The sequence below is a fragment of the Charadrius vociferus genome, unplaced genomic scaffold (genome assembly GCF_000708025.1).
Source record: "Charadrius vociferus isolate BGI_N301 unplaced genomic scaffold, ASM70802v2 scaffold59, whole genome shotgun sequence".
In the NCBI taxonomy this organism is placed as follows: Eukaryota; Metazoa; Chordata; class Aves; order Charadriiformes; family Charadriidae; genus Charadrius; species Charadrius vociferus.
The window spans coordinates 5,450,862-5,463,440 of NW_009661371.1; the positions used below are offsets into that span (position 1 = coordinate 5,450,862).

General features: G+C 37.3%; 1 protein-coding gene across 3 annotated transcripts in view; it reads right to left on the reverse strand.

Annotated features, from left to right (window-relative positions):
• FSTL5 (follistatin-like 5) overlaps positions 1-12,579 on the reverse strand; it is a 302,516-nt gene that overhangs the window by 134,670 nt on the left and 155,267 nt on the right. For all 3 annotated transcript variants that reach the window (XM_009893724.1, XM_009893723.1, XM_009893722.1), the window contains exon 5: positions 4,488-4,608. In XM_009893724.1, the coding sequence (XP_009892026.1) occupies positions 4,488-4,608 (121 nt within the window). The remainder of the gene's footprint in view (positions 1-4,487; positions 4,609-12,579) is intronic.

Genomic DNA, 12,579 nt, shown 5'->3' on the forward strand with positions numbered 1-12,579 from the left:
AAAGAAAAGAAAAAAAGCAAACCAAAACACTAAGATGGAGCTGGATCACTTTTGGGATAGAATTTCACATGATGTGGCCAAAGCAGCAAAGGACTGAACCAGATGATTCCTTCAGTCCCAAGCTCAAAAAACCTAGCTAGATACAAACTTTCTGTTTTATCTTCTTATATTAATGGAAGTAATTTTTCAGGGTCCTCTCTGCATACACTATTGATCTAGTTAAACTGCAGAGAGATATCTAGGAGACAGATGTTTCAGCATCAAAAAAACCTCCTCATAATATGAGCGAAAACAACTGATATCCAGAAACCACATCTGTCTCACCAGTATGTAAAACGCCACAGAAACCAGTAAGCATCCTCATCTGCCTGTAACATTTTATGAACCTGGACGTGGCACAAACCTTCAAGGCAGAGGGCACCCTCTCATGCATTTTCTTTCTTAGTGCCTCAGCATCTGACCTTCTGAAGAGGGAAAGGGATTTTATTTCACTGCATACAGTTACTCACATCTGGTTGTCTTGGTTATTTTGAACTCATTTTGACAGATAAAATGAGACTGTCAAAGGTGATTCACAGAATAAAAGCGAGCATGTATATATGTATAGATATATATTTATGTGCATGTTAATACCTTTAAAACAGGCAATGATTAATCTTCGCCCTTAAGGTGTTTATTTTCTACCACTAGAGAAAAAGATGGAATTGCTGTACTGTATGGGGAACTCTTCATAAAGCAGTACAATCTACAGTCATGTTTGATTCTGAATTTACAATCTTTAGATGACAGTCAAATTTCTAATTAAGTATGCCAGTGAAAAAAATTCCTACCTGCAAATGCTAATGAAACAGTACTGATAATTAATTCCACAGATATGCATTCATATTTAAATAAAATGTAATTGCCTAATCCTTTAAAAAGAAAACACTTTAAGGGAGTAGGTTGTTTAACAGCATAGTGAAGATGGCTTTTAATCCTATCCAATCGTGTTCAAAATCTTATCCAAGTGTTTTAAATACCATTTGAAATCACAGCTAGAAATGTACATGCTAGTTGTATGCTTGATTATCACTATCCCCTTTTCAGGCTCAGGCTGATGACACAGATCTCCCTAATGCCTTCTCTCAGCCCTTTTCCAGCCTTCTCATTTTTTTTTCAAAGGTTCTCCTGTGCAGCATGATCCTGTGCCAAGTAGAAGATGATGATGAAGAATTACATTCAGAAAATAAGAGCTGTTTAATCGTCACCAAATTCAAATATATCTTAAAAGTATATTTTGTTATCTATAGTACATTTTATATTTTAGCAGCTCTAGGTACAAACTAGCTTCAAAAGTACCCTCGGGGAATTGCCACATATAAAAACTGCGCAGTGACCCATCCCACCCCTCCCCTACCTCTACCACCTAGTCCAAGCATTTCAGTGCTCGTATGACTCTGTCTTAACAAACAAGGCATTAGAATTGCTTCCCTTCCGCTCCCTCTCCCTAGTTAAAAAAGCAACTCATTAGAGTTACAGAAATAAAGAAGAAAAAAAAACCCCAGGAATCCCTTTGAATTCTGTACAGCAGTTTTGAATAGGATCCGTTTCTCCAGAATTGCAAACCCAAATTTTCTCCACTGCTCTTTTGAGTGAATAAGTGTCAGTAACTCATGTTCCAGCAGTTGGGCAGATAAACTTTAATGAGGGGAGTTGAGCAGTTCTCAAATCCACCACTCCACTGTTATTAGACCGAGAGGCAAATCCACTGGGAGTAGCAGGTATTAAACTAAGATTAGGTTCTAAATGTAGATGAAAAAGATGGAGATAAAATTATGAAAAACCAGAGACAAACACAGTGTCAAGCTCAGTGAACAGAGGACTGTGGAAGCAGTCAAAAATTCTGCAAGCATTCTTTATTTAAAATAAGTTATGACTTCTAAACTATAAATAAGACCATAATATTTTTAGATGATCCCCTGCAAATACTATTACTCAGTTATAATCTTTCATTCATGACATGATTCTGAAAAGTGTTTTTTAAAAAATCCTTCCTATTATTTCTATTTATTGTAAGTTTGAAAGTGTCCAAGCAGATGAAAATTATTTTTTCCATGTATATAATTATAATTTTAAAATTACAATATATAATTACAACACAACACAATTATAGCTGTGGAATGCAAAACTGAAATGATTAAATACTTAAAGAAAATTCTGGAAAAAAATCAGTTTTATTTGTTTGGAATAAATACTTTCAACATTATCAAATCACTTTATTGATGAAAATTAAAATGTTTAATTCAATCACAGGTTGATGCTTAAATGAGGAGATACTTGCGTGTGGAACGGTGCGTGGAAGCTATGACGCAAGTGTTTCTTGCCTAAATTTCCTTACATGGACCTGGTTCCCTGTCTATACTAATTCTCTGTAGCCTGGTAAATCCAGACTAGTACCTTTTTTTAGTTTTCTTTTTTAAACAATGTAATGAATACGTAGACAGTTTTGTTAAAAAAAAACTACATAGAAGGGTGAATATTGCTAAAGAAATCACCTTCCAGATACACTTATAGTTTTGAACAGGGGCTTCTCCACTATTGTATTGCAACAAAGAAACCTAAATAATTCCTAAGTCTATGTAATCTAATGTTTCCATTATCATTCATATTAAGGCTACGCTTAACATACCATATGGAAATGATCTTCATTATTCAAGAGTCCATTAAAAACATACAACAAAAAGCTATCCTTATGTCTGGAGTTTTGCAGCTATGCAAAACAGTCCCTCAGGGGCACATCAAAGTTGTATTTGGAAGAACAACGTTATGCTTCCATTAATACATGGTTTCAGTGTTTGCAAACAGCATGCTAATGCCTTTAAACATGTCTTTAACCTTCTTGGATTGCTATATATCCTACACGCTTCCATGTATATTTCTACATTATGCATATAATCAAGATCTACATGTACAACATCTATCCATATAATCTTAACGCACAGGTACTTTTCTATAGATGCTATGTAATTCTGTATGTTTTGGTAAGTCAGATGTATTAATTAAGGTATTTCCTAGTGTTTTGCTGGTACAGATGAATCAATTTATCTCACTGCCACAAAGTCTTAACATCTCCCATTCTTTCCCTCTCTCACCCTTATTTCTTGGCCGTACTCTCCTTTCACTTCTTTTGCATGAGTTACAGTCTGACCCTTCCCTTATTCCATTAAGGAAACTGGCAGAAAATAAGCACGATTGGGGGTGAGATGTGGAGGGTGAGTATTTTTCTGCTGATTTAGTAAGTGATTCAGAGGAGAAACTGTGTCAGGACACTACGAGAAAGGCAGTCAGATACTGTCAGGAAGCGGGATCAAGTTTTTTTTAGAAGCAGTATGCCATTTTTTCAGATAAGCAGTATCACAAAAATCACACTTTCTGAAAGACTTCCAGAGAAATAAAAATAGGATTAAATGGGAAAAACTAGGAAACTTTCAGGCAGTCTTTCTTGATGATTAATTTCATGTTTATTCTTATTGCTTTCCACACAGCCATTTTTTCCTAATATACACTCAATACGTTTTAGTTTAAACTCTATAAGTAGTTTTGGATCTTTTTTCATTTGGTATCATCTAAAGTTGCAGAGAGCTGTCAGTTGTCCAAAGATAAAGTACAAGAAGACTAAAGCAACAGTCTGTAATAACTCAAAATGAAGATACATTAACGGAGTGGTCAATGCATAATCAAACTATCATTATAAGAAGAGCTGAGCACAAACTTGATCTCCTATGCTGCCGGGTTGCTGAATGTGGAGCAACAGCTACTGAAGCCAAAGCCAGATTTCAAGATTCAGTCTTAGATTTGAGGTAGATAAGACTGAAAATCACCAGTTCTGATCCGGATATAAGAAAATATATGGATGTATCTTATATTGCATGTAACATACCATATGAAAGTTCTCAACATTTCTTCTTTCTGCTACTGACTACCATGTTGACCCATACCCCAGTGGTTTGGTTGAGATGTTCGTATGTACTGTACACATCTGTCCCCAGGCACCTTTGACATTCAGAGAACAAATAAATACCTAGCAAAACCACACTGCAAGTCTATACCTCTCTTTGAGTCCTGTGAAGACATAAAGCACCTAATATAAGTGGTACATTAGTTGCAGAGTTTGTCAGATATGGTCTTATCAGCACAAATACACAAATACAGGGTGCGGGGAAGCATTGTAGCTTTTTCGGTTCTACTGATTATGTCCTGACCACACTACTTCCCACTTGTGCACAAACACAGGACTTACCAATGCAACCCTCCCACAAAACTGGACTCTCATGGATCTCTCATCGATTTCTGCTAAGAAGTTCCCTACCATATCATGACTTAAATTGTACTCTTCGTTTATGTACAGCATCAGGATGCATCAAGATTTAAAAACAAAATATCATTTTAGAAAAACAAAGTAAGAGAAAAGAAAACTGAAAGAAGAATAGGCCAATCTTTGTACTTACGAAAAGCTCTATAGAATTCTTCCAGAGCGAGGTGTTTGTCACTATTATAATCATCGTACTTCAGCAAATCGAACAGAGAGCAGTCAGACAGATCCTTGCCAAGATCATCCCGTTTTATTACCTGACAAGAAAATTATAACCATGAAATTACATTTGAGCTCTTAGAGTTCTCTGGTATAATTAATTGTTTCTAATAATCATTTAATAGATCATTTTAAGGTTGCTGTGGGGCAATGAACTGCGACTGTGTAAAGTCAGGAATTTCCAGTTACTTTGTAATTATTTATTGCAGTTTTAAAAGTTAATACCTTTAGACAGACTCACTGAGAAAGTTTTTAAAATATGTAGAGAATATTTATACTGGGGCTGGACAGAAGCACTGTAAAGACACTGTCAATGTTAAAGCTGATCTTACTTTACGTGTATAGGAATGGTGATTAATAAACATTGAAATATACTTGAGATTATAATTTCCCAGGTACACATGACATGTCTTTTTCCTCTCAGTCTAATTCCTAAACACAAAACCCAAATTCAGACATTTTAAAAAATAACTAAAATAAATTGCTATTACCCTAATTGTATCAACTTCTTATTGGCTTTTGACAAGCCTATTATCTTGCCAGACACCTGTTATACAAGTAGCTGACCTGAAAAGGCTCCTGTTTCTCAACAGGGGAGCATACATTTTGTAAACAGATCATAATTAATAGCTATTGGATTTTAACTCCAATGAACTTCTCCCAGAGAAATGTTCTTTAATTTGTACATCATTTTGGTTTAAAGTCTGTAAACATTGTAGACATCTACCTTGATTCCATCCAAGGATTTTTTAAAATCTTGATACCCACAAATATTCAGAATTCTCATTTTAAAAGCTGCATGTATTAAAAACACTATCACATAAAAGAACCAAACTTAATGCAACTCCTTGTTGTAATGTTGCACAGTTTGAAGATTTGTACCAGGCACAGAAAAAATGAATATAACTATAGTTAATTCCTTTGTAAAATAATAACTCTTCCCACTCTTTACCTGTCTCCCAAAATAACTGCAAAATCATTACATTTGTATTATCATATGTTAGCTTTTGAAAAACAGGGGATACAGAGCTTTTGTGTTTCAGTTGCTCTGCAAAGGAACTGGCAGGAATAGAAAGGAATGGAATCACTTATTATTCATGTAAATAGAAAATTTCTAAAAAAACAGTAGAGAACAAAAAGGAACATTACAGCACAGAAAAAGGACACAAACATTTTATCGTACCAGAGGTAATCTTACATATATTAATATAAAAACCTTCTAAAAGATAACAACCTTCTTAGTACATTAGAAAGTAGGAAAACCATTAACAAAAGTAAGAAAAATCACCAGAAAACCAGCTTTAGCTATTAATAATTAAAGATACATACTATGCTACCTGAACATTGGTACTAGCTACTTCTCATACTTTAAAAGCCTGTTTATTAAGTTCCCATTAAACTGAATTAAGAAAAAACGAAGTTTTGTAGATCTTACAGATGGTATATAAACAACAAAAATGTAGCCTGGGAAAAATTAATAACTGAACTAAGCCCACTGTAGTTACACAAGTACTACCAAAAGATTTGACATTGTGTATCGAAAACTTCACTCTAGAAAAACTCTCTGAGATTTCAAGGCCCTGAAATGTGTTTAAAATCACAGCTGGTTCATGAAAAAGGAACATTTAGGGTGAGAAGCATTGTTACTTTGCTTGTTTTTCATAAAAGCTGAACTGAAATAGTTCACTTGTTCCCACTGGCTTCAATTGTACAAACAAGGATTAAACTTTACACCTAATAAAACCTTTGTTAAAGCCCACCAATACCTGCCACTATAGTACCATATTTTTAATTGCATATTAGTGTTCTCAGTTTCAATCCTTTGCGTTGAAATCTGTCTTGTGATGCTTTTGATTTATATTGGGTGGATTTTATTGAAAATAAAAATAATAATTCAAAAAAGATTAGCCAGAATGATTGAGATATTTCCAAGAATGATGCTATGGACAGATAAGATTTTTTTTTCTTGGCAATTATTTAATTTTCATATTAAGTAAACCTATAGTTTTGATTACAGATCAAAAATTCAATGTTTGTTTACATATAGACATCTTTACGCTGGCAATATAGTTTCGGGTTCTTTGGAAAAATCACTCAGTTTTGATGAATACATAAGCACTCAAAAAATGTCTATGAGGACAGCTTTTAGAAGGTACAGAAGTGATTTCATATCATGATTAATCTTAATGATCTGTGATTTGCTGCTAAAAGAGCTGTTCCAATTTTTACCCAATAGGAATTCTCTTTTCCTGGATCTACCCATGTCCTGACTCTGCATGTGATCTGTGGATCAGATCAACTTTGATCAGAAGCAAAATTAATCTTTGTGGAGATTTTGCTTGCTCGGTTTATTGATTTTTCTTTTGAAGGGGTGGGGGATTAATATTCTATCATAAGAGATAGAACTTAAAATAGAATTAGGGTGTGGGGCTTTGGATTTTGAAAAACTACTTGTTTCTGTAGCAGCCTGCAGTTAGATCAGATCAACTGTGATATAAAATTACAGCCTATGTGAGACTAGCAAAGCAAAGCTGACTACCTACCAACTCATTACGACAGAGATGTCGTTTAGCAACTTACGGGTTTTAAAACCATCAGAATCAAACTGCCGGTTAACAAGAGTCCCTAGCTCACTGGCGGAGGAGACCTTTTTCTTGTCAACATTACCTTCTAATAGATCGTCACATATCACAGAAATTCTATAAGGTGGGACCATGTAACAATGCAGTGCAAATATTTGAACAGGGCAAGAAAAATTGTCACTAATGACTCAAGAAATAAACAGTGGAATTCACAAATAGACTGTGAATATTTTATGTGTTTCTAAATGCTGTCATGACATGATATTTTAACACCATCTTCTAGGAAATACAACCTGTCAGACAACCCCATTTTTCATTTTCTTTTACTTCTATAACAGATTTAATTTATAAAGGCAGCTTGCTAAACATAATAGCTTCTTGTAGGTATTTTTAATTTCACACTCTACATCATTACAAGAAAGAAAGAATATTATGCCATATCAAGAAGGCATATACTGCATGAATAATAACGTCAGTAATTGCAAAACCTGAAAATATAGATGTCAGTAAGGAATCATCAACGGCTGAAACAATCCAGTGAGATTTTGAAAGTCTGGGGTCTTTTCTCAATCCTTCTCAATAACTTAAAAATAAATATAAAAAATGTTGAAGTGAATAATAATGAGGAGGAGGACAGGGCAGCACATAGAATGAAATGGTTCACATGGTTGGATGTTTTCAGGAAAGGGATCTGCATTTTCACAGAGACAAATGCAAGGTCATTCATCTAAAAACAAGAACCTAGACCATACCTTAATGAGGATAAATGAGCCCTGGAAAGCAATTTATCTGAAAAAGAGGCAAGATTTGCTGTGGATGAGGAAGTCTCATAAATTCCAGGATCATTCTGTAGCCTAAGCAAGCAGTATGATCTTTGGGAATGTAACACGGTAACTGGGGGTAGAAAGGCAATGTTGGGACAGGTATTAAAAAAAAAACACTAAAAAAACAACATTCCATTTTGACTTACACGTATTAAAATTTAATGTTGAGAAACTAGAAGGGAACTTTTCACGTTAGAAAGGATCCCTGAAAGCAATCAGAAGCCTGCTGAAGATACTTTGCATTAAGAGAGATGAGAAAAATCCATCTTTATAGGGTCTGGGGTTTTGTTTTGTTTTTTTCCAAAGGGAGACTAAGAATTGACCACATCACACTCCACAGGGGAAAAAAAAAAATAAATAAATATGGATGTTTCAATTTAGCTAACAAAAGTTAATAGGACAGGAAAAATGAATAACACCTCTGAAACCAAAAAAGAAAACTACAGGAACAAGAGTTCCAGGATTCAAGGTTAATTAAGTTCTCCATGATGTTTTCAAATCAAGGCTGCACACTTCTTTGTAGACCTTTATTGCTTCAGCCAAAAGCCAGACATTACAGTTTTTTAATTAAAATTGTAGGACAAATAGAATAAAATTCCATGTCTATAATATATAAATTAGATTAGATGATCTAACCTGTGTATCATAGATGATCTAACAGTGAGCATTAAGTTTTAAATTCTATTAACCTCTGCCTATGGCGGAGAGAAGAGTAAAATTCAACGAAACTGATTCTTCAGCCAATTCTTTAAGTCTAGCCTGTCTTCTTGGTTAAACTAAACGGACAGTAATTAAGAGTTAGGGACGCAGAATAGAAACAGGCAAAATTTTTAGTGCATCACATGCTAGAAATATAATTCTTACTATAAAGGTTAAAAACCGACTAAGATGATCTGCACAATTTTATGATTGTACCATACAAGTCACACATGGGATTATTAGATTTCAGACTTCTTGAGATGAAAATTCATACCAGAGAATGTTCATGGATATTTACGCTCATGACTTTTACTTTACATTTCCATAAAAACAGTGAAGTATTTACTTTCCATATCATGAACAGGTAAAAGGTAAGACATACAGCAAAACTGCTGTTCTGTTTATGGCTCATTTTGAAACCCCATAAATACAGAAAACTTGGAAACTTGTCTACATTTTCAAATTAAATACAGCTTTTCTGAACTATGAACCCTATCCTTGAGAACTGAATGCTCTTTGAGATGTGGAGGAAGGATTTGTATTATTTGGAAAATATTGTATATATTTTAAGGATATAGCACACAATTATTTCCCATGAAAAAACATACTGTTAGCTAAGTGCAAAAACCTCTCAGGAATTTAGTCAGTACTATTCCAAATTTTAGGAGATTGGAAAAGGTAATCTAATTAAAAAAGACAAACTGCATGTCAGAATATATTGTTTCATTCATTTCAATTTGATTTCTGACAGCCACAATGAAAAGTCTGCAGATGTTATAAAACTAGATCAGAAATAACACAACGTTTCCTTTATTAGTCTACCTTACCAAAAATTTTGTCAGGCAGCAGTTTTTTGGTTGCCTGTGATTGATGGTGTCTATGTACCTCCCCCCAGAAAATGCTACACAAATACAACTACAAACAAAAACTTCCTTTACAGTGAATGTAGTGGTTCAGTTCATGTGAAGTTCATCTTTCCTAAAAGCAAGTATCTCATCACAACAGTGTCACTCAGTGCTTCATCTAAGTACATCGAACAACAAACAAACACTGTGGGAATTGTGCTCCAAATTAATTCTGACTACATGAGGGGGTTCACTTACCTCGTTCCAACATCTTCCACAGCAGTATAAAACTTTGTGGAAAATAAAAGAATTGATCATTTCTGAAATCAAATTACTAACAAATGTTAGTAAATTTTTCCTTGCTTTAAGTTCCCTTAACCCAGTTAAATCACTATTTTTACAGTTTACCAGCATGTTCTGTAGAGCAGCTGCAGCTGTAGAACACCATCCTTTCTTTGGGGTCTCTAGTACAGCATTACCTTCAGGGATTTGAGATAGAATGAGTAAAGATATGGGACTTCTGCATCACAGAATGGGTCATGACACAGAGATCCCTGAGCAAGCAGAGATCTGAACTGTGAAACCCACACGGAGTGGCATGGTGCTGTTTTAACGTAAAGGCATGGACTCAATTTCAATTAAGGGTATTATCGCAATACTGTCCCATACTAATTGAGTTACACTGCTCAGATACAAGGTTTCTCTCTGCAAACTACTCCAATGAGAGTCACACTTCCCTGCCTTTCCACTTCCACTCTTAGCAGGGGGAAGAACTAATTTGATTCAAAAGATGTAAATGTCCTTAGATGTCTGCAAGTATAATGCTGAAGTTTTAGATGTGTAGCCCACAGTATAGGACCAGAATAGGTATTAGGACCACATGGATGTCTTGGGTAAAATTCTGCATGGCAGAATTAGACCCAGAAGTACGAGCACCCCAAACCTGTGGCTTTGGAGTTAAGCAAGAGAAATCAATGTTGACAGGAGTGCAAACAAAATCCCGTACCGTTATACTTTGTGTCCTCTTTCAGTTAGCACCAGCCCTTGGACCTACCCAGGGAACAAAGCTGGGTTCAGGTTCCTTCAGAGCCTGTTGTTGTGCTTTAAAGGACACTGTTCCATAGGACAGAATTTAAGAACCATTGAGCCAGAGAGAAGTAACTGAAGAAGCATAACTGCTTGGCCTAACCTCAAGGTCATTGGCTAGAGAAAGGGATACCCTCGGTAAGCCCACCTTCAGAAACTGTTTCTTCTATATTTTGCATTAGCCAATCACTAGACTGCACCCACACAATCTGGTGTCTAAGGTCCTCTTGTTTAAAAGCATTTATTCTCAGACTTTAGGCATGGACTTTGTTCCTACCCAGAAACTGAGAAATTCATATCTGCAAGATCATCTAGCAGTTAGGTTTTGCAATGTTTACACACCTCTGAGGATCCCAAATGCCCCATTTGGATGGCTTACTGCCCTGAGGATCTCTAACTCCACCATCTCATGGTCACTGCAGCCAAGGCTGCCTTTGAGCTTCACACTCCCCACCAGTCCCTCCTTGTTGGTAAGAAGGCCCAGCATGGCAACCCTCCCTGTTGGCTATTCTGTCACTTGGAGAAGGAAATTGTCATTGACGCATTCCAGGAATCTCCTGGATTGCTTACGCCCTGCTGTATTGTCCCCCCAACAGATATCGGGGTGGCTGAAGTCCTCCATGAGGACCATAGCTTGTAAGTGTGAGGCTGCTCCTATCTGTCTATAGAGGGCCTCATCTGCTTAGTCTTCCTGGTTGGGTGGCCTGTAGCAGACCCCCGCTGTAACATCACCCATCCCTGCCCTCCCTTTAATCCTGACCCATAAGCTCTCTGTCAGCTCCTCATCCATCCCCAGGCACAGCTCCGTGTGCTCCAGATGGTCACTGACAGTCTCCTCTACCTGTCCTTCCTGAAGAGCCATTCCAACACTCCAGTCATAGGAGCCATCTCACCATGTCTCCATGATGCCAATACGCTCACAGCCCTGCAGGTGTGCACACAACTAACTCCTGTTTATTCCCCATGCTACATGTGTTTGCATAGAGGCATTTATGTTGAACCCCTGGTGAAGCTGACTTACTGGCTGGAATTCCTTTGTGCTGTGTTCCAGGTGCTCTCCTGCTGACCTGCAATCCTTCCCCAGGCTCTCACCATCTGTTGCTGGCACTGGCATCAAACTGGTAGGACTGGGATGGATTGAGGTTCCCCTCCCCCAGAAACTCTAGTTTAAAGCCTTCTTCACAAGCTTGGCAAGCCTCTGACCAAAGAGGTTCTTCCCCTTCTCTGACAGGTGGACCTCATCAGGCCCCAGTAGACAAGGTTTCTCAAAATGAGTCCTATGGTCTAAGAAGCTAAAATCCTGGCTGTGGCACCAGTCCTGTAGCCATAAGTTGCCTCCACAGATTGAACTGGTCCTGTTAAACCCCTTCCCTTTGACCACGAGGACTGATGAAAAAACTACCTGCACCCCAGAGTCCCTGACCACTGCTCTTAGGGGTCTATAATCTTTCAGTCCTCAGGCTGCTCCTGGCTGTATCACTAGTGCCCACATGAAACAACAGCAGCAGATAACAGTCAGTGGACTGTACAAGGTTTGGTAGTCTCTCGGTGACAGCCCTGATAGGAGACCCCTGTAAGCAGCACACCTCCCCATAGAGTACCTCACGCTGGCAAATGGGTGCCTCTGTACCCTTCCGGAGAGCGTCACCTACTACTATCACCCGTCACCTTTTCTTAGTTGGACTGGTTGTTATGCAGATCACAGAATTTTCAGAGTTGGAAGGGACCTCTAGAGATCATCTAGTGCAACTCCCCTGCTAAAGCAGGATTGCCTAGAGCACATTGCTCAGGACTGCATCCAGGCGGGTCTTGAAAATCTCCAGAGAAGGGGACTCCACAACCTCCCTGGGCAGCCTGTGCCAGTGCTCTGTCACCCGAACTGTAAGGAAGTTTTTCCGTGTGTTGGAACGGAACTTCCTATGTTCCAACTTGTGCCCATTGCCCCTCGTCCTGTCACTGGGAACCACCGAGAA